General features: G+C 55.5%; 1 protein-coding gene across 1 annotated transcript in view; it reads right to left on the bottom strand.

Annotated features, from left to right (window-relative positions):
• Positions 1 to 24799, bottom strand: part of PDE10A (phosphodiesterase 10A) — a 335996-nt gene that overhangs the window by 186250 nt on the left and 124947 nt on the right. Inside the window, exon 2 of the mRNA XM_053668737.1 lies at positions 23989 to 24123. Within this exon, the coding sequence (XP_053524712.1) occupies positions 23989 to 24037 (49 nt within the window). The 5' untranslated portion in view covers positions 24038 to 24123. The remainder of the gene's footprint in view (positions 1 to 23988; positions 24124 to 24799) is intronic.

The following is a 24799-nucleotide window of genomic DNA, read 5'->3' as shown; positions in this document are numbered from 1 at the left end:
TTCTCCCGTTACATCATGAGTTGAAGTCGCTCCCATCCCACTGACTCAAAGCATGGCCACAGCTGTTTAACATATCTATGAAACCAGTTAAAGGTTACAGATACATTAAAGGGCCATTCTAGAGGTTGGCTGCAAAGCTGTTGCTCCTCAAAACAGCTCTCAATGGCCCTGCTCCATGGATCCCATCCCCCAGCCCAGACTTGTGGGGGTGAGGACATCCTATATACACATATTTTTTCTAATGTTTCCTGGACACCCTGAGTTCTGGACCCCATTACAAGTCCCCATTTGGTCCCCCCCCCTTGGCTGTACCTCATTACATTCCCACAAAGTGTGTCATGGGTGGTGTGAGGCACACAGGGCGCACCACTGTTCCGCGTTGTGCCGCCATGTCTCTGCTTGACCAGACGTTTTTGCTCCACTCCAGCAACTCACGGGGGCCGCCACAGCGTCCGGTCTTCACTGGGTATGAGAGTGCCCCGCACCCCTTACCGTGGATCCTGACGGGGTGACAGCAGTGGGTCCCCTGTTGACTGACCACTCAGCAAACGGTCCCAGCACTGTCGTCTCCAGGTGAGCTCATCCAGAAACGAGTCACCAAGCACAGTGCAACTCTGAAGGTAATGTAATTAGCGAAATTTAAAAATTTTTATGTTCCCTGGTAGGGTGGCTCAGTTGGTTAGAGGGTCATCCCCATACGCCAAGGTGGCCAGTTCAATCCCCGGTCAGGGCACATGCAAAAAGCAACCAATGAATATATAAGTCCCAAAGTAAAAGTACAGATTCACAGTTGGAAGTTTTGTACAACACCATGGCTCAGTGGGTTGGGTGTCATCCTGCAAAGCCAAAGGTTGAGGGTTCAATTCCTAGCCAGGGCACATGCCTAGGTTTCAGGCCTAGTTGGGGTACGTGTGAGAGGCAACAGATCAATGTTTTTTTCCTCTCTCTCTCACTCCCTTCCTATCTCTCTAAGTAAATAAATAAAATCTTTAAAAAAACATTTTGCACCACAGCAAAATCCAAAATTAGTATGAATGGTTTTCAAATAAGAGCCAAAACAGAATGGAGCAAGTTATAATGCTATCCTCAAAGCTTCCCACCAAAAATCCCAAACTACCAGTGGTACGTGAGTTTTACAAGGCAGAGGACCCAGAAAGGGGGTCCAAGAGTCCCGGTGGCTTTGTTGAGCAAGCAGTCGCCGAGCTCAGCAAAACTGGGCCGAAAACAGAATTAGTGAAAATCCAGCCTTTTCAGCAGATGAACGGGATGGAGGAGGGGAGAGGAGTGTGCAGCATCTCCGGGGATTTAACATCGGTGCTAAGTTCCACACCACGGACCACGGGTCTGAACCCCACTTTGACGGACACTATTCCAAAGCAAGGACAGTGTGGCCCTTAAATATTTCTGGTTGTTTCTTTCATGCCACAGCAGGCCGGCTTCATTAGGCCAAAGTGACTTCTTTGTTTTGGAAATAAAAGGGCTAAAGGCCAAGTCCCAAGGGGCAGGAGTCCCTGCAGAGTGGTGGCCGATGGCCCTTGAGACGCCCAGACGCCCTGTCTAGAGGCTCCATCTGCGTCGTTACTTCTGCTTTCTCGCATTTTATGTGGCGTCGCTTTTGGCTGTGTATGAATTCTCTCTCTGCACTGTGTTTCTTATTTGTTTTCAAACTATTTTAGGATGTGTATTCAGGTCCTTTATTTTTAGTCTTGCTTCTTTCACATCAAACACATTTTCATCCACAGATTTTCCCTGAGTTGAGCTTTTGGGGATCCCGTCGTCTTCAGAAGGAAGCCGAAAGCATCCCTCCTTTCACGTGTGTCTGATGGTCCCTCGTTTCAGTTTCAAGATCCTTTCTGATGCGTAGGTTATAGAGACGTGTGCTTACTGAGTTCCGACTAGTGAAAGATATTTTCAGCCACATTATTATTATTATTATTGGATTACAGTAAAAGAATGTGGCCAGTTAAATCTCTCATTTTAAATTTTAATGACAGTGACCTTCGTACCACGCATGTGCTCTGCCTTTGGAAAGGTCGGATGGGGAAGGCAGACCGGGGCAGGCGGACTCACGCAGGAGGGGACTCACGTCTGTGCTCCGGAGCCGCTTGCCCAGGTTCGAATCTTGCTTCTCCCTCCTTCTACCTGTGTCCCTCTGAACAAAATGCAGAACTTCTCTGAGCTTCTGTTTCCATCTTTAAAGTCAGAACAGTAACCCCCACCCCTAGTGTCGCTGTGAGAGTTATAGGACGGTGTGGGTATCAAACGGCCCAGGAAGTCCTCCATAAACAGAAGCGCTACAGACAAATAGATAAATGTTGGTCTTTGGAGTCACAGCAGACTTGGTTTTGAACCCTGGACTGCCACGTCCCAGCTGCCCTTGGACAAACCATCTCTGATGAAACTGAGGACTCGGAGAGAAAAATGCCAGAAAACCACTAGGCGAAGCGAGGGCTGGCCTAGAACCGGTGCCCGATAACCGGGACCTGCCCTTTTTCTTGGGCTGTGAGGTAGGACAATGCAGCCTGACTTCTGTTTTCGGCTAAGGAGCCTCCCTGATGCCCCCCAAGGGCTTGGCCAGGCCGGCAAAAACCAAGCAGCTTGTCACAGAAGAGCAGGAGCCACAGCCACCCCGAGTGTCCAGAGGGGTCTTCCAGACCCCAGCGTGTAGCCTGCCGTCAGGGACGCCGAGAGCCCCGCCTCCATCTCACACCAGTGGGTTTTTGCCACCGCACTTCTCAAAGCTCAGAGAACCGTGGCCTCATCCTGCCTTTCCTCCTTCCAGCTTCAACCTCGCGCTCCTCCCCAGGCGGACGCTTCCCCAACACGTGCCTGGCCCACCGCACCCGCACCTCTCTTCTGGGGAAAAGGGTCTGTTTCCAAGCTTGAGTTTTCGGTACAAGTCCTCTCACTGATGAGAAGACAGGTGAGGACATGGAGACAAGGTGATGCTGCCAGATCAGTGGTTTTCTTCACTCCTGTGTCTGTCCTACAATCACGGCTAAACTTTTTATATCGATTTGCTATTCTGCAAACCAGCAACTCTTGATAGGCTTCTGAAAGCCTGAGATTTAAGTATCTGCTCTGGGGGCTTGTTTTTGCTTTGGATGACGTGTATTAAGCAAAATGACCAACCATAAAGCTTCACATTTCATCCTTGGAAAGCGTAAATAAATTAGCCTGCCTAGTGACAAGTCGTAAGAATGGTTACGCAGCTGCTGGGGACCAGCTCCCGTGAGCGGTTTATGCCATTGACCTTGGTTTTCCTTCTCCTTAGAATGGGGAGACGTTGGGGGACTCACATGATCTGATGTGAAACAATCATGTAGCCCTGGCCAGCGGGGTGCGGTGGGTTGGGACGTCCTGCAAAGCGTAAGGTCACTGGTTTGATTCCCGGTCAGGTCACCTGCCTGGGTTGTGGGTTTGGTCCCTGGTCGGGTACGAACCAGAGGCAGCTGATTGAAGTTTCTCTCTCACATCGATATTTCTCTCCCTGTCTCCCTTCCCCCCTCTCTAAAAATGAATGAATAAAAACCATGATTTCTGAAAATCACGGACGTTCCACGTATATTTTTTCCTGGAGTGCTCTCGAAGGCAGGGGTGCTCTGGCGTGGACGACGTGGCAATCCACACTCGCCCTTCCCTTCCCGTGGGTTGGGGTGGGCCGGCCCCCTCGGGAGCAACCGGGAGCTTCAGAGGCCCCGGTCATGGTTCCGGGGCATCGGCCCCGTCTCCTCCAGCACGGACTCATTCCCGAGAAAAGGGCCGGTTCCGAAGACAGCTTTTACAGAAGAAGCGCGGAGTCTGCACAATCCATCATCTTTCCTTCCCGCGATGGTTCATTTTATGTGCCCACTGGGCCAGGCCACGGCACCCGATCACTTGGGCAATGAAGGCTTATATTGTCTTTCAGATGCTTTCGAAAGTCAGTAGTGTCTCTCCCCTCCCCCAGCTCCCCCCCACACACTACTGATTCTGTGTGTCTCTCGGGGGGACCCTGACTGCTGTGACTCCTCCCTGAGATTCCTTCTCCGCTGTCAGGTCACCACCTCTGCATTCGGCCCCTTCCCTTCTGTGTGTCTGGGAGAAAAGCAGCCTCCACAATCTCTTGAGAAGCAACCACACTTCGGGATTTCCTTTTCAAATTTAACCCCGAGTAGTGAAAGCTCAAACCCTTGTAACCATTTCATCTGGGCTCCAAAATAAAGTTCCTAACAATTGCTCCCAGCCACACACACGCCTTCTAATCGACCGGCCTTTCGGGAACAGGTTCCTCCTTCGTGACGTGATTCCAGGGGCACTGCCCCCCTGGCCACGGCCCCCACTGGTGTCGCCAACCGCGTGGCTCTGAAATCTTCCCCAGAGCTGGAGGACAACCCTCCGCCGCCCACTCAGTTTCTCTCCCTTCTTTCCCCCTTTGTACTCAGAGTCTTTGTACATTAGCTCTCACGGAAAAGAAAAAAATCCTTTTGAATGACAAATTAGCATGCACATTGCTGTCTACACGAGGCAGAAATTCTACCCTAGCAACGGCCACCGAATCAACCGTCATCCACAAGGACGGTGTCTGGCTCCTTCTAGAAGGAGACTTGAAATGGTCAGCCGGGCTCGTCCAGATTCTTCTATGCTAAGCAGCACATCGTCAGACGAAAGGGGAGAGGCCGTCCGGGAAAACATCCCATCGTAGTGGTTTGTCAGAGACTTGGGGTTCTCCCAGGGGCATGTGCCAACGGCTGTGATGGACACGCAACGCGTGCAGCCTGTGGTCACTCAGGTCACTGTGGCCTGGGGTGTCCAGCGAAGGGGGCTGTTCCGTTCACCTTCAGAACAACCTGGCCAGGTAAGTAGGGGGAAGGGAAGCGTGAGGTAGTGTCGCTCAGTTTAAGAACCCATTCGGGCAGCCGCACCCAAGTTGAAACCTGACCCTGACCTTAGAGTCTTTATGTCATTTAAGGACCAGCCTGAGGGACCAGAAGGAGAAAAGCAAGGCATCAAAGTGGACACAGAAAAGCCGTGAAGAGCCCTCTCGCCAGCTTCCTACTGAGCAGCAAGCAGAGAGGAGGACGGGAGCGGAAAAGCCTATCGGGAAAGGGAAAGTCTGACACAGCCCTTAGTCCCCGCAGCCCTTGCAGGGCTGGGGGGCTGCCTCCTCCTCCTCCTCCCAACAAAGGCCCTTGAGAGACACGCACCGACGAAGTGAGGCCGGGCTCCCACAGCTGTCTGTGCGCACGAAGGCCGGGCAACTTTGTCACCGTCCCTTTCAGGTGTGAGGTTGTCCACGTTCACAGCCAGGAACAGTTTTACAGTGAAGCTGAGCCTCTGAAATTGCTGACACTCATCTGTGTTCAGCTATGGAAACAGTGTTTCAGTTCCCTTCGCAGACACAGAGCCACAGGCGGAAGGTTGGGGGTGGCCCTTCTGGAACAGCCTCTGTCTCATGCTGGGTGCCCATGGCGGCTACTGGTGGGCGCGGCCGGTATCCACGGTGGGTCTCGGTAACAGCATTGAGCACCCACTGTGGATACTGTTGGGTCCCACTGGGCACCTGCAGTGAGCATCGCCGGGTGGTGTTGGGCACCCCCAGTGGGCACTGTTGGGTCTCGCGAAGCATGCCATTAAGTACTAGGACAGACACAAACACCATCATGACCTGAGCTCTTCCCTTTTTCTCGGAAGGAGTGGAGCATCTCCCTGGGAGAAGTGGAATTTCTCCTGTAAGGTCGTATAGATACACTGAGGAAAAATCTAAGGCCTAATGTAATATCGTGCAAGCTCTAAAATGTAAGCGAGTTGCTGCCCAAAAGCCAGAAAGGATCACAGTTCAGCTGTGTGACCTCCACCGAGCAAACCAAGTAACTTGCAGCCACTTCGAGGGACCTTCCCTGGAGACAGAGAGCTGTTAGGTACAATAAGAAAAAAAGGCAATGGAGTCTTGACTATGTGCATTGACCTTGAACTTGAGTCATCATCTGCAGATAATTTTTAGATAAAAGGGCCTTGGCAAATGCCCGCCCCGTGTAACACAAACGTGTGAAAATGCTTCTTTCAAAACACTCAGCACCTCCTGCCCGAGTGCTAAGTGTTTCCTTCTATACACTTCAGGGTGAGCCACTGGCAGAGTATGCTTTTATTTAAGTGCTAATGTTGTCACTCTACTACAGAACCTGAAATTCTGAAGACTCTCAAATGACTGTGCATTACACGCGGAAGCACCTGGAGGGACTCCCAGAGGACGTCCCACGGGAGAGTGGGACGGGCCGGTCTGTGGGTCTCTGTCCTCTGCAACGAGGCCGGCTCGCGGGGCCCCGTGGGGAGTGGGCTGGCCTCGGCTCTCGCGCCCGTGCGCCAGACATCAGACCCGACTGTTTAATCGGTTTAGATAAATTTGGAGGGTGGCAGCGTGTGCTGCACAGAAATGAATAAAATGTCTGCTCCTCACACGATGGTCTGTGTGTGCACAATCTTAGGGAAAAACTTCAAAATCTCATATTTTAGGGACCGGTGCTAACGGTCCTTGCTCTGGGAAGGGGTGTGGGTGAGTGATTTTCTCTGAAAGCCGTGGGTGGGCCCGTCATTGGAGGGTCTCTGGGAAACTGACCACAGCTCGGATCCAGGCCCCGGGTGGGGTGAGGGTGTGCGTTTCTGCCGAGCTCCCCCGTGCTGGTCCTGAGGGCCCAGCGTGCCTCTGACGCTTCTCAAAGCCAGAGAGGGATCCAGGCCATCTCCTCTCCTTCCCTCCCAGGAAGGAGAGCACAGTGGGGACCGGACAGAGCAGCCACCGGGCTAAACTGCAGCCCCAAGCAAGGGCGTGGCGATTCTCAAGTCTCGGCTGCTGGAACCGCCACGGTGTCCTGTTTTGCAGAGGCAGCTGCCACTCCCTGATTGTCACCGGAACAGCTTCTCCCGGAAGCGGGGAGCTGAGAGAGGTTCCCAAATCCTGAACCCATCTGGTGACATGTGTCTGTTTGCGTTAACACAGCCGGTTGCAGCGCTCCGAGGCAATCACTGTCCCCAGAGGAGGGCGTAATGGCTCAGAGAGCAGCCGGTGTCCCGTGGCCCTGATGAAATCCCCCTAAGTCCTTGATCTGGTACGTGACTTGCTGAATTCCCACCAATCTACTAAAGGACAAGTCAAATTTATCTAAAGGCCTTAGTTATTGTGCCCTGGGGACGTGAGCGTCAGCAACAGCAGGGCCCGGAATCTGGCTGACGTCAGCCAGTGTGTTCCTGCCCCTGGCGCGTGCGTCTGCCTCCTCGGGTCTGGGGAGCCGCCCCACTGGGGTGCTCCTACACGGCCCCCATTTGCTGGTGTGTTGAAATTGCCCGTTTGGCAGGCTGGCGGCCCCCCGCACGGCCCCCCCTTCCCTGGGATGGGAACACTGGGCTGTGTGGGTCTCATGCTGAGCACACCTCCTGACAAGTACTCACAGCAACACTGTTGAGTGAATGGGTGACAGGAAGGAAGGCCACAGATGGTGACGCGCTCTCGTAAAGGGGTTGCTGGTCAGAGCAGGACACAGCACTCCAATGGCAGGTGGAAGGACACAGGGTGGACAAAGAGAATGTGACTCAGAGCATACTCGGGACCCCAACAGGGCCGCCTCGGGAGCAGCCCAGGCGGCGGGCACCAGAGGGGACACCAGAGAAGGACGTCAGTCAAACGACAAAACCACCACCACACATGCGCGTGCACACGCAGGGGGCACGCCACCCTGCTACTACTGTGCGGCCACAGCTGTCCACTCCTGCCGTGCACCTGGTGAGACAGAAAGACTCTTCGAGCTGTCCCTGACTGGGACCTGCTTAAATAATTGGAGGCGGCTTTCATTACAGATACCTGACTATTAAGCCTCATGTTTTAGTATAGTTTTGAAAACATCGCCCTTTCCCAAGGAGATCACAAACCTCCCGATCGTGTGACTGAGCGTACTGAACACCGGGGGGCCCAGGGGACCGGGGGCCGCGCCGGGAGCCTGGTGGAGCCGAGTGCCTGAGCGCTGGAGCCGAGTGTGTGTCGACCGCAGCATTCTGAGTGTTGTGTACTGAGAACGGGCTCCTCACGCCCCCTCTCGTGTTCCTGCCATGAACCCTCTGCACCCCCTGCAAACCTCCTCTACCCTCCCCCCACATCTGCTCTGCTCCAGCACCCAGGGCTCCTTGCTGCTTCCTGAACACGAACCGGCCGGCTGCTCCCCCGTCCAGGGTGCTCTTGGCCTGCGTACCCATGTTCTCTACCTCCTTCAAATTGTTTGCCAAGGTCACTTTGTCTGAGGGCCTCTGTGACCACATGATCTCAAATTACCAGCCTCTCCCCACACCCCGCGCTCCCTCCCTGGACATTGGTGTACTCCGTGTTTAACTAGTTGCTCCCCGAGGCTCCGCTCATGAGGTCCCTGGGAGCAGGAGATTGCTCACGGCTGTCCCCAGCACATGGGTCAGCCCTGTCCGCATGGACACTCCATCAAAGCTGTTCCTCGAGTGAACGTCCATAACCCGTGTGAGCACACCCCTGCCACACACCTGGGACGCCACAAATCCTTGCTGAAGGAGAAGTTAGTGATTAATGACTTCTCCAAAACAGATTCCTCCATCACATGGTGCAGCCTCGCCTCCCGCCCGCTGTTCTTGCCATGGTCAAGTTGGGGCTGCTCCTGAGTTCGGCCCCACGGGCCCAACCACTGGGTTCAGTCCACATCCCTGGGTCCCCTGTGCAAGTTTCTCGATGGGCTGAGAAGGAAGACCTTTTAGAACCTGTGTCTTGGCACCAGGGTCATCTTCCCCAAGGCCAGACTCAACGGCTAAGTGGACATAAGGAAGAAATGCAGCCTGACCTTTAACGGAACTTAATCTGGTGTTAGAATTCTGGGGAAAGCTCCATGCACTGTTTGGTCGCTTGACCCTCCTCTCCAAACCGGTCCTGCTGTGGAGCCAGCCTCAGGACTGACCTGGGGCCTGCTGAGCCAGTACGGTCCTTGTGCAAACCAGGAAGGGACAGCAAGGCATCGAGTGGACTTCTTGGAAGTGGATTATGTGGCAATCCAACAGAGAATACCTCCACAGCTCCAGGTGATACAGGCGTGATCTTTAAAAATACATTTTTACTAAAGCTTGTTGCCAGCATAAGACATAGGCTAAGAAATTGCCACGTGTAACTATGTCCTTCTGTACTCTGTGATCCAGAAATACCTTGGAAAGGTCCAGGAGAGTCAATTTCATCAAAGGCTTCATTTTATGGATGCCTGAATCATCAGCACATATAAAAATATAGTAAACAATCTCGCTTCCATTTATTCCTTACAGCCACTGACTCACTGACACTTGCTCATCGGGAACCCGGGAACTCCACCAAAAGAGAGCCCTTTCGGCAGCAGCGCGGTGAAACCGGTCCAGATGACGGGCTGTGCGTGCAGATGCGTCCGAGGAAGGGCTGCTGAACGTCTCCTCTCTGTCGGCCCACAGTGCGTGCTGCGGGGAGCCCCCTTCGGGCGGGGGTTCCAGCCCACGGCCCGTGGGCGTCATGCGGCCCCGGGTGGGTGTGAATGAGCCCAACACAAAGTCCTAAGTTTATGTAAAATATTATGAGATTTTTTCCCTGTGATTATGTGTCACAACGTATTTAATGTGCGGCCCAGAGATGCCAAAGGGTTGGACACCTCCAAGGCCACGTGGCCACCTGATAACGGCAAAGCTGGACGAGGGAAAACCGGGCCTGCCCGCCAACCGAGATGGCAAAGCAAAGGAGAAGCAGCTGCCCGCGGGTCAAAGGCGGGATCCATGCTTTTCTTTGGGAAGATTTATTGCGTGTGTTCCCAGAAAGCCTTCCTGCTGCACCGTCCCATCCTTGTTCTCAGGCTCCCCAGTGTGACAGGAGCGCTTCCCACGTGAGCCAGCGGAAGACACATCCAGGACCTGGGGCGGGGCTGCACAGGCAGGGAGCGGAGCCCCAGGCCACTAACGCAGGGACCACCTCAGAGGACACTGAAGTGAGCAGAGTGCGAGTCCCCGCGGTCAAGGTCAGTGGGGAGAGCACCTGAAGGGCGGATGCGTGTGATAGAAAGAAAAATGGCCGCTTTCCCAACCAAATCACAAATTACATCCGCACCGGCCCTCCTGCTCCCCACATCTTTGGTAAGTGCTTTGTAGAAAACCTGCGAAAAGCGCCCAAATGGGCGGATTGGGGCAGCACCCGAAGGCTGGCCGTGACACCGGGCTGCGGAGGAACCGCCACTGCGCTTCTCCCTCGGGGCCACAGCGGCTCCCCTGCACACAGCCCTCGCCCCTCTGTGGTGACACCTTCTCCAGGAGTGCGGTCGGGGGCTCCAGGAAGGTGTGGGGGAACGTAGAGTACTCTCATGTGAAGGTGAGTGACAGGCATGACATGGGAACAAAACCAACAGTTCTTTTAAACGTCACAAACCCCCCCCCATTCAAAGTCCCGGCAAACCAGCTGTGACCCAGCGCAGGGCTGCTCCCCCCGTCCTGCCTCCCCCCTCCCCCTCCTCCCCCCCGCCTGCCCCAGGTGCCCGCTGCCTCCACCTGCCTGCCCCCTGACAGCACCTGTGGCTACCACCGCCCCCACCGCCACCACCGGTTCCCAGAGGGCTGGGGGACGGCTGTTGCCGGCCGGAGGGGTGGATTTTTGGTGAGAAAGTCACACAGCTTACAAAGGTGTCCGAACCACGGGATGAAAGTCACCAAACCGAGGGGCCCTGACATGATTCTTTAAAGTGAAGACAGGGATCACGACCTCGTGCGTCACTCCGAGAAGGCGAGAAAGGCAAGTGGAGGCGGTCACGGCTGAGAGGTTTCTGCTTGGCACCGCCCCTGCAGGGAGACCCCCTGAAAACAATGTCGAACCGGCTGGACTTGCCCACCAGGTCCCTCAGCAAGAGGGCATTTTCAGTGTTTGGTAGTGACACCGGGGGACAGGCGTTAGAAGCAGGGACGCAAGGTGGGGACTGCCCAGCATCTGCGCGCTGAGTCGCCTGCCCTATGCGGTCCCTGCAGGCTTTATCTCAGTGCTCCCAAGGGGATGGGGACAGAAGGCCACCCTCGCAAAGTATTCACATTCACATTACTTTTATTTCAACTCAGGCCATTTACATTTTTCAAATTTCAAGCCACATGGTGAACAGAAGCAACCCCCGCCCCCCAGGACTGTCTAGGCAGCGTATGCACGGAACATGTGCAGAATGACGGAAACTGTGCTGTGGCGTTTGTGCAGAATTCACACCGGCGTTCCAGTCTTGCAGGCCTGGCTTTCCCCTCACCAGCCGTGTGGCGTTGGTGGAGCCACACGCCCGTGTGACCATTCAGTGTCAGGACCTATAAGGTGGCCAGAGGTGCCCCAACGCCAGGCCGCGGCCTGAGACGATGCGGCTCTGCCTGCAAGGTGCCCAGCACCCAGTGTGGCCCCAACACAAGCCACCAACGCTCACTCCGGGGAGAGGCCCCCGGGCATCCCCTCAGGGCCAGGCCTCCAGGGAGGCTGCTGCACCTTGAAGGGGTCGAGGCATCGGTGAACAAGGGCAGGGCATGTGACCAAGCCTCCGGCACACCCTACCTCATCATCATTCGTCACGACGAAGGCTCTGCTCCCTCTGCCAGCTGTGGGCTCTGCCTCCTGGGTCACTGGCCCCGGAATCACATCCATCCCCACTGGGCACACACCATGACCACAGCTGTGGGAGGGTCCTCTCTGTCTGGCACAGAGGGGACAGGGGACAGCAGGCGTGTGGAGGGGGAAGAGGCCAAGTCGGAACCAAATCTGGCTCCCAAACAAAAGGAGAAGCTAGTCACTGAGAACACGATTTCGACAAGTTGGTGGCTTGTCTTTGTATTTCCCGCAGCTTCAACTCAAGCAGCTGTGGGATCCCCGCCCCCCAGGAATAAGTCTCTTATTCGAAAAGGAAGTCCATGAAAAACGATGCTGATTTTACAGCCCTATTTCCGCAGCACGTTTTCCCCTGATGTGAACAATGTTTCTACACAGAGACAGAAAGGAGGGGCTTCCCCCAGGACAGACGCCGCGCCTGATGCTAAGAGTACGCCCCTAGGGGCTGGCTTTCTGAACGCGGCGTGCGGAGCTGTGGACTCCTTTCCCAGGGAAACTGGCGGGAACTACTTTTAAAAAACCAAACACGTCAAGCTTCTGGAAATGGTTCTAAAGACCACAGAAAAGGAAGAAACATCTATTCAAGAAAATCTACAGAAATTTGTTAGAATGGCAAGTGCCTACGGTATTTGAATTGAGGGGAAATCTCCACTCCCGGCTCCAGACTGGGAACCGACTCCAGGCCGCTGCAGCCCAGCACACAGGGCTCCCTGTCCCCCAGTCTTCCTCACGGGGCTTCCTTCCTGGGAGCAGTGTTCGCTCACCCCGCCCCCCTCCACCTGTGTCCCAGGCGAGTGCAGGGGGGAGGTGGGGCCGCTTTGTCTGCCCAGACTCCGCTCATGGGAGACGTAGCTGAGAACAGTGAACCCTGGTCACCATCCCCCAGCTGTGGGGGCTCCATGCCAAGAGAGGCAAGCAAAGCAAAGGGGACCCCGAACCTCTGCCTGTCCCTCCCGCCCCATGCGCGCTCAGCCCCTGGAGCAGCGGGGTCGCTCAGAAGCTTGCCGCAGCCCCAGCCCCAGCACCCTGGTGCGCAGACTGGCCTGAGCAGGGGGGAGAAGTGGGCTGGGGAACAAATGGCTGCTCTCTCTTCTCAGAGGACCTGACTTCATTGGCCACAGGGCCCAGAGAAGCTGGAACCTGAGTGCACACTCGGAAACAGCAGAGTCGTGGTGAAAGCAACCAGAAAGCAAGGTGAGGTTTCAATGAAGAGGCAGCCCAGGGCCGGCAGGCGGGAGAGAACCCAGCCGTCAGGAGACCCCAGGTGACCTGTGACCTCCGAGGTTCTTCCTCCCAAGTAGCCAGAATTTGTTTGGATTTTGGGGGTTTGTTTGTGAACCCACTTGTGCCCCAGGGCATTATTGAGGAGACCTAAACCAGTCAGCCAGCAAGGCAGCGGGTGGCGATGAACAGCTGTGTACTGTCCAGGGAAGTAGGAAGGGAGCCCGCCAGTGGTGCCACTGTCACCCAGGTGACTGTGGGCAGACCTGAAGCCCTGCCTTCCCAGGGAGCATCAGCAGAGGCTTGTGCTGTGTGTGTGCATGTGCGTGTGCATGTGTGTGTGTGTGAGAGAGAGAATAGGCTTCACTAAAGCAACCCAGCCAGTCAAAGCACCGGAACAAGTTCTGGGTAGAGGGAGAACCAGCCAGCAGAGTCGCTACAGTGTATTATCTGAAAGGGCCAGCTCCCAAAACAACAAGAAAATTAGGAGACACAGAAAAAAACAGGAAAGTATGACCTGCGCACAGGGGCTGGGGAGCGAGAGGAAGCAGAAATTAAACCTCGAACAGGGACCACCCATGAGGTGGCAGGTCCCAGAGCGGTCTTTATAAACATTCTGGACCGAGGGCGGCCGCACTGGATGGGGCGGGAAGGCACGGTGACCATGCTGCCTCAGATGTAAAGTATCAACCCAAAGAGAGAAGTCATGAGAAATAAAAAGGTGGACACTACAGAGTTGAAAAGCACAATGAAATAGTGACGAGAGGGGCTTGGTGGCAAACATTAACTCGCAGAAGAGCAAGCTGGCAAACCTGAAGATACAGGTAGGGAATCGGCAAGCTGGACAGAAAAAGGAGCAAAGAAAAATTGTCAGACTGAAAAAAAAAACCCATCCAACTACTTGTTGTCTGTAGAAGACACACTTTGGATCCAAAGATACAAACAGATTTTTTTTTAATGAACGAAAAGGACATACCACACGGATAACCACCCAGGGAAAGCTGAAGTGACTAGACTAATATCAGATAAAATAGGTTTTTAAACAACAAAAAGCACAGGGTACTAGAGATAAAGAGGGATATCTGATAACGGTAAAAGTTCAATCCGTCGGAGCGAAAACCACTCGAATATATGCTCCCAGCAACGTCGAGCAAAAACTGACGGAACTGAAGACAGAAACGGACAAGCCAACAGCAGCAGTTAGAGGCTCCCACACCCCAGTTCCAACGACGACTAGAACCGCGGGACGGAAGCCCCACAAGGCACCGGGTTCAACACCTGGATGGCAACACTACCAAACAAGTGGGTCTCACGCGTATCTATAGGAACCCCACCTAATGGTAAGAGTACGCGTTTTTCTCAAGAACACATGCAAAGCTCTCAGGGTAGACCATCTTCCAGGCCATAAAACAACCTCAATAAATTCAATATGAAAAAATTTAGAAAGCTTTATCTCTGGCCACAGTGGAGTGAAATTAGAAATCAATAACATGGAGAAGTTTGAAAAACTCACGAACAGGTGAAAATTAAATAACATACTTTCAAACAACTGATGGGTCGGAGAGGAAAAGGGAATAAAAAGGGAATCGGAAAAAACTTCTAAACGAAGGACAGTGGAGACCCGCCATGCCGACACGGTGCAATGCAGATAAAGCAGTGTGCACAGGGAAATTCACAGCTGTGAGTGCCTACATTAGTGAAGCAGACAACTCTCCGATCGATAACCTACTCTAACCACTTACAACACTGCGAGAAGAAGAACACACACAAGTTCATGTGCGGAAGAAAAGACTAGAGAGGAAACTGATGAACCGCAGAGCAAAGGGGCAACAGAGGACATCAGGGAAGCCCCAGCCTGGTGCACAGAGGCTGACGGCAGGGGGTTCCCCAGAGACAAAAGGTGGGCGTACATCAGCGTCCACCCACTGGTGACAGGCGAACAAGTGCTGGGGGTCCACAGAAGGGCATGTGACTCATCCACAGAAAGGAATGACGTACGGACACAGACACAACAGGGAGAGACCTTGCAAATGTTCTGCTCTGCGACAGATGCCAGTCACAGCAGAGCACGTCCTCGGAGCCCACCCAGTGAGAGCCCACGTGGGAAACTCTGCAGAGACAGGAAGTAGAGCAGTGGTTGCTCCAGGTGGGGCGGGGGGGGGGTGCAAGGGGCAGAGACGAAGCTAAGGGCCTGCCGGGCCTTTCTGAAGTGACGAAACTGCTCTAAAATTCACTGAGCTGGCCACCGTGCACATCTATGAATGTGCCGAAAAGTGTGACACTTGATGCCTCAAATGGGTACATTGTAGCCCAATAAAGCCTCAGATGTGCCCTCGCTTGGCAGGTCCTGACACCGGCACACACAGCGCGTCTCTCTCATGTCCCTTTTCACAGGTAACACCACACAGAAGAGCATTTAGAGAAAAGAACATCAAAATGTCGTTTGTCACCCAATACATTGTGTAGGTTCAGAAACGGAGAGGACTAAGAGGTCAGCTGAGACTTTACCTTTGGACGAGGACCACGAGGCGCACCCCAGGCTGTTTGATGCCCGGTTTTACAAGGACAAGGCTCGGAGTTCTTCAGCCCCACGGTCCAGTGGGGAAAGTAGCCACCGAGTGCTCACCGCAGGGAGTCCCATCGCCCATTCTTCTTTGATTTCCGAGCAGCACGAAAACCATGCAACTCGCCAGGTTGGGTGGCCCCCTAGGAGGCCCTCTGAGAAAGGGGGGCGCTTTCTGTAAGTAATTTTTCTCTTTGAGGGGAAGGCCTCCTGCTGGGGACTTTGTGGGCAGGTCTGATAAGAGGGACAGGCTTTCCCAGGCTGTTTGGAAGCAAGTGGATCAGCCGAACCGGCTGGAAACCACAGGGCATCATTTCTGGAGGGCAGAGGCGAAGACCCTACTTGGAATTCCGTGTGTGTGTGTGTGTGTGTGTGTGTGTGTGTGTGTGTGTGTGTGTGCGCGTATATATAGTCTTGTAGCTGAGAGTCAGTGAAGGGCGTTGCCCACAAAGAGTAAACAGATCGCCCCAGGCACCTGCAGATACAAGGAAGGAGGGACATTTTCTTCAAACAAAGGGCCCAGCCTACGTGCAAATTTCTGGCCCACAGGAAGGTTTGCCTGAGGCCTTCCTGGGCCCTGCTGAGGCGGTGGCTCTGGGCCTCCTGCAGGTGGGGTTCTCCTCTGCCCCCTGAGTTTCTGCAGAAGCACTCACCATGGGTCGCCACCCCTTCCTAGTACTTTCCGGGGGAGTTCCACTCAGATCCCAGGAAACCCGTCTCAGTGAATCTCTAACATGACCCAACACTGCTCAGGGCTGAGGACACCCCAATAAGTAAGATGGTTTCTCTGCCAGGGAGTCACAGTTGGGAGAGGAGGGAGGGGACGGTGGCGGAACACTCGGAGAGTCAGAGCAAGCCGGTCCCGGGCCTCTCCTGTGCGCACGGGGAGGGGCTCGGTCTGGAAGCCTGCCCGCTGGGGGAACCCAGGGAAGGGGGATTCTCCTGGTGGCGGGATGGTCTCGGAGGATGAGCGGGGAGCGGAAGCCGCCTGGCCCCTGCGCTGCAGCTCAGGGAAGGGGGAGGGCAGTGCAGCCCCATGCGTGACAGACACTTTCCTTCAAGTGCGAGCCACGCTTGAGCCCTGCCGGAGCAGCTCCCTCGGGGTCAGGGCCGGGTGAGCCCAGAACACGCCCCGAGACACTCCACTCAAGGATAAGCTCCCTGTTCGATGGAGCAGAGCAGAAGAGGGTACATTTTGAAATGTGATTTTCTAAAAACACGCTGCCCTTTCTCTTCCTTCTGACACTTTTGTGTCACAATGAAGCCAGACCACGTTCCCAGGGCACTGACGTCAATGGGCCTCTTGCCCAAGCCAGGACCTCGAGCCGGCCCTACGGGCTTGATTCTAATCTCTGGCATGTGGGCTGACAGCTTCTCCGGGACAGCACTGCCCTTCAGGGGACACCTGTCTGCACAGCCCCACAAAGCCTGGGAGGTTTCCAGTTACATTTCAGAAATGTAGCCGAGTGTCAAGAAGTGGACTGTTGAGGTCGACTGACTCACTGCGGCACAGGGACACTGTGTGTGGCAGGCTGCTGACCTGTGCCGCACTGACAAGCAGGTCCCCAGGAGGCAGGCCCTGTGAGCCCTGAGTAACCTGAGCCGGCAGCCAGCCTTGCGCCCCAGGGGGCTGGCGTTTCTGAACCGCCGGCCTCGCCCCTACAGTGCCGCCCTAGTCCTTATCTAATCTGCCCCGGAATGAGGGAAGGGGAGGCACAATTCCCAGAACCAGGTGGCACTACCGGGAACGTCCGGTCCTGTCGACAATCACCGGCTGCAGTGGCCTCTGGTAACTGAAACGCAGTTCGAGCCCCTGCACTGGCAGAAATGCGCCCGGGGAACACCCAGGCAGTGTCCCCTCCCGGGAGAGGCACCCACTTTGCTTAAGCAGAGACTCACTCTGGAGAAGGGAGGCTGGGTTGCACGGCCAAGGCCAGGTTCTTGGGTTGTTTGCAACACTGCAAGTGATCATTTCTAGTCACGCGGAACCACAACCGTTCCCCAAGTCTAACAGTGTAACTCACACTCCAAGGTCACAACGCCTCACACCCGGTGTGGGGCCAGGGCCCCGGGGGCCCGGTTAGGCCATGGCAAGCGATCAGAGTCCGCACGCCGGGCCCTCAGCCCCAAAGCTGCAGCCTCGTGCGGGCAGAGGGTGTGTAGGCTGAACCTGGGTTGGTCCACCAGCTTTGAGAGCCTGAAATGGTTTTGCAGGCGAAGCCACCGCAGAACAGAAAGACCAGACCTGACCGGCGGCCCACAGTCTCTCACACCTGTGGCTTCACTCAGTCTTCCCCAGCCCCCACTCGTGAGTTCCAGAGAAGGACAACGTGGGTCCCAGACTGTGTATCGGCTGTGAGCATCTGGAAGGAAGCTCAGCAGCCATTGCAGACACAGAGTTAAAGTGCGTGGCCGTGAGCTGGTGCCGTCTTCTGAGAACACAGAAAAGCAACACCACACCCGCGAAAGCTCGGCACCTCGGTCTGGTGTGCGGACCTGCGCTGAAGGGCAGGCTGTCCTGGCCGCGTGGCTCTGTGGGACTCGGTCTTAAGCCCCTGACCTTCCGTGGGAACTCCCACCTCCCTGTCTCCATCCGGCCCTTTCCATGCCCCAAATCGCCACTCCCTCCCAGCAGCCGCCCCGCACCCCACCCTCCCCCCACTCCCTGACCCTCACGCAGGGCTGTGGGGTGGCGAGGGGGCTGAGAAGATGACCGGGGCCCAGCCAGCCCGTGTCTCCTCGTTTTGAGGCCCCCTGAGATTCTCTAAGGAGCAGTGTTGGTGGCCGGTCTGTCCCACAGTAGCAGGGAGTGACTTCACAAGTCAAAACTCAGATCACTGAGAAGAACGAATGGAGCAATCAGCTGCAGTAGGCCAGTCACAGCAAGCACGGATTCTAGCACTTTCTTTCACACACGTCCAAACAGACTCACTCACACAGGCTCACCGAGGCGGGAGAGGCTCAGCTGCGGCACAGCCACGCACAATATGTTGTCCCCGACAGAGAGGCTCTGTATGCGCTGGGGCACGGGCGCGTGTCCACGGGCTCTGGGCCAGCCAGCACCGTGGGCGTTGTTGGCTGGGGTCCTCGAACGATACCCAGTGCCAGAGGGACAGGCGCACCCACTGGGGACGGCTCTGGGGGCCGCTGTGCTCATTCCAGGAAAGGGAGACGGCATAATGATCCAAAGGATGGTGGGGAGAACACGGGGGATCCACTGAAACTGTCACTCGGCCAACCCTTCCGTGGCCCAGCCCACTGGGGGTGTGGCTAAGACGGCTTCGAGGAAAGGGAGCCGCAGGGCCAGTCGGAGGGACACTCCCCTGCAACCTCCGCTTTCTCTGCATGGGGTGCTTCCCAAGAAGAGTCCCCAGAGAGTTCACATCCATTGTCCTGTTTGTCACCTGCAAATTTGCCAATGTGTTGAGCACTTGGAGGGAAAAACTGAATCAAAGAGATTCGGTCAACAGCCAAAGAAAAAGTGTCGATGAGGTCTCATGAACAGGTTTCACTGAACAGGGAGCCCCCTTTTGTCACTTTGTGTGAGAAGAATAGGAGGTTAAAGGGGACGCACAATGGGAGGAGCAGCACACAGACAACGTCTTTCCTGTTACGCACTCGGCGCTCTCATGCTTTCGGGCAAGGAAAACGACAAAGCCACTCAATAAACACAGGACCAGCGAACCCCATCTTCAGTGGGTGAAATCCACAGGCAAATCCTCCACAGCGGTTACACCTGTGGTTCCCCTCCCTCTCGGGCCGGCTCCTTCCTGTCTCAGCCCGCTAGGCGTCCTCCGTTCAGAGGTCCCCCTCCACACCGCGGACCTCCTGTCCTCCTTTCTCCGAGGGCGGAGCGCGTCTGAGAGCCAGCAGCTCCCCCTGCGTCTCCCACGAGAAAGCACTCCAGGATTCCCATAACACTTTCCAAGACAAGGCCTCCTCAACCAGAGCTTGTTTGGGGCTTCCTTGTGCTTCCCGATAACCTGGCACCCCGTGCAGGCCAGGACCCCAGAAACTCCTCCTGGGGGGGGGGGCGGCAGATCGCGTGCATTCGAAGGATGGTCCGAATTAGTCGATACAACATAACTGCGTTACTCCAAATCCAACTGACTAAAAGTTGACTTTCAGCTGGAAAATTATTTATACACAGCCTTGCAAGGTGATTCTTTTGGTACTTAACATGGCTATGATCACTGAGGTAACAGATAATTTTGATGAAAAGGAAAACATGGAGTCTATTTTTTTTTAAAGATGCCACAACTTTAAAACTCTGATGGCTGCCTGTGTGTTATTTAGACAACTTAGCGCAATCGTCGGCTGCAGTTGAAGACTTTATCTCAATGTTGCACATCTGATTAATCTGCATTCACGATGTAAACGGAGCCTTCCCTTCAAGAATACTCATGACTGCTTAGAAAACACAGGTGTGACAAAGGAGGAGGGGTGGACAGGACTGCGGTCCTCCAAGAACTTGGAGGTCAGGGCACGCTTGTCCCCCGAGCGGGGCAGCTGTCTGGGTACAGAGCTCTAACAGTGTCCGCGACAGAAACGCAGGGGACTCGGGCAGAGGCTCACGTGGCGTCATGGGCACTGAGAAGCACATGCCGGCCAGGCTGGGCCCTGTAGAGCAGGGGAAAGAGAGTCTGAGAGGCAAAAGTGCCCTCGTCACAGGGAAAATGTTCTTGACCAAGTGACAGGAGTCTTCTGGGGACGTTGCTGTCATCTGGACGAAGCATCCTGTGCGGGTGTCGCTGCCCTTTGCCTCCACGCTGTGTTCTCTGAGCAAGTCCTGGTCCCTGTTCCTGGAGCCCCAGGTATCTTATCAGGAAGAGGTTTCCATGGGTCACGGACAGGAGCCTTTTGGTGACCGGACAGGGACTGTGGCCAGTGTGAGTCAGCAAGAAAGTGTTCTGATGAACACTCACGGCGGCAGTCGGCTCTTCTGTCGGGTAATGGCTGAAATACCGTCTCTGACCCTGATAAAGACAGGGATTGAGGGGACCAAAGCCCCTGCGCCCCCTTGCTGCCCCCCACCCCCCCCAATCCTAATGATTCCCTTTGGTCTCTGTGTTAACACCTTTTCTCCATTAAAACCCCAAAGACTGCGACTTGGTCAGTATATTTTACTAGGAGCCCCCTGGTAGCCAGGACAAAAGGGGAAACCTGGGTGAATAATTCTCACTATCGATAAATGTGTTCTTTGGAAGCCAGTATTAGAAAATATTAAAATCGAACTTTCACTTAACATCTGAACCTTAGGGAGGGAAAGACTTCTAATAACAACTTTTCCAGGTCCCACGCAGGGAGAGCCGTTGTTCAGAACAGCCCAGCCCCAGGGCTGCCCCTCCCAGGGTAGGGGATTGGAACGCACGGAGCCTTTGAAAATGGGAGCCCTGGGTCCTCACTGGAGTGTTAGCACACAACACTTGTGATCAAAAGGTTGCTGCAAATCAGCTGTTTAAAACACAGAGAAGATTTCCCCAGGAGAAAAGCAATTTCAAAATTACGAGAGTGGCTGAGGGAAGCCCAGAACATCCCGCCTCACCCCCAGTGCCGCTGCCACAGTGCTCACAGGAGTCCTGGCGAGGTGGCACGTTTGCGTCCCTGCACGTGGAGCCAGGCTGCCCGGCCACCGTGGCCCCCGGCCCTGCCCCGGTCCTCCCCAGACTGGGGCTGGCATTGCCCCCTCTCCGCTACGCTCCAGTTCGGGCCGGAGAGAAGCCCAATCCAGGACTCCAAGACCGCCCTCCCCCATGGCCTCCCTCACGCAGGACACGGCAGCTCAGCGCAGAAACACCCATCAGGAGCCCACCAGCCGAGGTCGCGGCGGTGGCCTGGAGGCCCCTCTGGAGGTCACGGCCCAGTCTCGGGCTCCGCCGAGGGCTGCTGAGAACTGAACGGCAGACCGATTCTGAAGGACAACTGTTGGAGCTTCGTGAATGCGTTTTGACGGTTGTCTGTGCTCTTCTTTTTAAAAATATATTTTTTTGATTATGCCATTACAGTTGTCCTATTCCCCCTCTTCATTCCCCTCCACCCTGCACACCCCTCTCCCACCATTCCCCCCCTTTCATTCATGTTCATAGGTCTCAAGTTCTTTAGATTCTATTTTCCCCTACTATTCTTGCCCACCCCCCTGTCTATTTTCTACCTACCGTCTATGCTACTTATTTTCTGTACCTTCTTCCCCCTTTTCCTCCCACTCCCCTGTTGCTAACCCTCCATGTGATCTCCATTTCTACGGTTCCGCTCCTGATCTAGCTGTCCTCTTAGTTTGCTTTTGTTTTAGGTGTGGTTGGTAATAACTGCATTTGCTGTCCTTTCACTGTTCACATTCTTTGCTCTTTGTTTTCCTCTGACACTCAGCTCTAGCAGCCGTGGACTTGGCCTTCACCCCCAGGCCCTCACGGGTGACCAGTGACTCAGCATCTCCTAGCATGACTCAGCGTCTCCTCGTGCTTTGGAGGCACGGCCCTGCTTTCGCAATGTCTCCCTGCAGTGTCCAGGGTTTGACCGAAATCTCCTCTGGGCCGGCTCTGCTACCCTTCCTCACGACGTCCTCTTCTCCTGGGCGGGCCTTTCCGGACCCACCCCCTTCCCCGCAGACAGCAGCGCCACCCCACAGGCGTGAGGCTGGGGTGGCTGCGTCCCTGCTCTCCCATGAGTGTCCACTGGCCACAGGTGGCTGCGAAGCCCTGGGAGGCGGTGGGGCCACTGAGAAATGGAATTTCAATGAACTTGAACCATGACGGCCACAGAGGGCAAGTGGCTACCCAGGAATGGGAGGGCGTTTTATTGGTTTCCGCACGGGACGTGGCCGTGCACGTGTGTGTGCCTGTGTGGGGGTGTCCGCCCTGCGTTCGCCTGGAGCTTCCTGGCGTCCTTTGCCTGCGAAGTTCTTTTACGAGAGGAGATAAGCGACCTTTCCCCATGACCCAGACTGAAACCACACGTCCTGATTCGCTCCTGACCCTCCCGCAGGCAGGACGGATCCCCACCGGGCTGGGGGGCGGTCCCCACTGCTGCCGGTGGGCTTCCGCCAGTCTGCCTGGCCCACTGTTAAAAAAACAAACGAGTCCACTTGACACCCAGCACCCTGCCAGCAGCCGGCCATGCCTTTGTTCTGTAAAGCACACTGACTGGAAGACGCCGCCCCACCGCTGTCCCCACGGCTCTCGCCCTGCCCGGACCCTCTCCTGCCCCGGCAGGAGCAGCACTCGGCCAGGCCCACAGGGTCTTCTTGCCCTGTCATCACGTCCTCAGTGTGAGGATAGGACCTGCTCACCTGCCCGCTGGCTCATCACGTCCACGCTGCTCACCTTCTCCTTGAGACGCCCCCTCCTCTGGGCTTCCGGGCCACCACAGGCCTGGCCCCCCCTTCCTCTCACCTTTGCGGTGGCATCTCTGCCTCCCCCACCCCCTGCCCTCTACATGCCCCAAGGCAGCAGGCTCGGTTCTCAGCTGCTCGCCACACTGCTCTCTCCAGAGCGTCCCCACCAGCGGTGACTGGAAATACCCCGGTAGGACTCCTTGGCTCCTGCTGGTCCCTCTGCACCAGAGCCTCACGTCCTCTGTCTGCTCAACACCGTGCGTCAGGTGTCTCTCTAAACGCGCCCCCCCCAGCACATCCAAGAACAGTCCTCAGCTCCCCCAGTCCACACAGCTGCATCTTCCCTGGGATGAGAACAGCCCACGGGGACATTTCCGTCCTCTCTCCGCACTGCTCCCCAACCCGCAATATCCCGGCAGACGCCGCCAACGGTGTCCTCCGAGTGGTGCCCGGGGCGGGCTCTGCATTTTCTACTCCCCAACCAGGACATGAGCCCGTGCAGACAGGGACTGTGTCTGGGCCCCGATTGGGCTCCTGACACATGAGCCAAACCAGCAGGAGTCACGTCCTGTCTGCGGAGGAGTGAGTGGGTCCGGCCCCTGGGCAGCGCTCGGCAGCCGGCTTTCACGAACACACAGAGAAAGTCAGCTCAGAAGCTGTGTCTTCCCCCCACAAAACAGGCCTCGACGTGCAAACTGACGCTTTTCGAAGATGGCATGTTAGAAACAGAGAAACACACGTGTGTTTTGTATTTGGGGAACTGTGCTTCCAAGGTGCTAATAGACTTATTTCATAAAAAATTTTAAATAAAACAGGAACCTCTGGCTAGATCCTTTGTCTAGCCATAGGGACTATCGGATAAAAAAATATATAAAAATGCTGGGTGCAGAAAATGTCCTGGGTTGGCAGTGATTCGGGACACACTCCCTTGTGTTAAATGACTCATTTGGCAGTGGCATTAATCAAGAAGGTGTCTGACGTCATCTCAAAAAATAAAAGATAAAAAGAAAGTATACCAGCGACGGAAGTCCTCAAAAGTAGAAAAAAGAGAGAGCAATGCCATGAAGAAGTTCCAGCGAACTCTGTGTTTCCGGACACCGTTCTAACACGGAGAACCCGCAGCTTTCCAGCCACAGCCAGCGTCCCCCGCCCGCCCCCTGCCCGCCCCCCACCTGCCAGTCGGGAGGCCCTGCTCAGAACAGGACGAGGTCAGAGAAGGGCAGGCCCGGAAGGGGCGGGGTCACCACGGCCACGCTCTGGTACCTGTGGCATTGCAGGGGTCCTGGCTGCCTCCCGCCGGCTCATGGCTCATCTGCTCTCGGGCCTCGGTCCTGCCGCTGGGGCTCAGCACGGCGGGCCCTTTGCTCACAGTCTCTGCTGTGAAGGGGAGACGGCCGGCTGCGGAGAACAACAGGGAGGACATGTGTCGATGTCAACTCCTACTGAAACATCCACTGCAGTCAGGGGTCCCCCGTGGTCTGCAACCGCAGAGAGACCCTTACAGATGTGGGACACTGTGCCAGGGCTGCAGCCGACCCTCCAGTGTCGGGGGTGCACACACCAACCCCCCCAAACACGGCTCCCAGTTGTGGGTTCAGAGCCAGGACGCCAGAAACCCCTGCTTCAGACCCTGCCGCTGGACGCTGACCGTCGCTGTCGGAAGGGCTTTAGGAGTTGGACTTGCCTTGGAGGTTCCTCAAGGGGCTTCAGTTCAGCCTGCACTGCCCCACGCCCCTAACCAGACCTGAAGTGCAGGAATGAGCCCATGTGTGACCCTGGGGTGGGCAAGGGGATGAAGGTGATGGGGGCTTTGTGGGTGACGAGCAGGACAAACTTGCTTGTCCAGGACAACGCAGACCACGCTCAGCTGCGCTGCATGCTCTGCAGGACAGCCCAGGGGTCACACCATGGCCATTGTCCCCTGAGGGTCTCAAATGTCTCCTGTGGGTCTTTCTGCAACACAGACATGTCTGGTGAGTTGCTCGGTGTTCATTTCAGCCCCTGGATATTATTCATTATTGGCATTCGAGCTGGACGTGTAAAAATGCCTTGCCGGACAGTTTACGATACGGCG

The sequence above is a fragment of the Artibeus jamaicensis genome, unplaced genomic scaffold, assembly GCF_021234435.1.
Source record: "Artibeus jamaicensis isolate MK-2021 breed Jamaican fruit bat unplaced genomic scaffold, CSHL_Jam_final contig_497, whole genome shotgun sequence".
NCBI classification, from domain to species: domain Eukaryota; kingdom Metazoa; phylum Chordata; class Mammalia; order Chiroptera; family Phyllostomidae; genus Artibeus; species Artibeus jamaicensis.
This window is presented reverse-complemented; position numbering and strand designations above follow the sequence as displayed.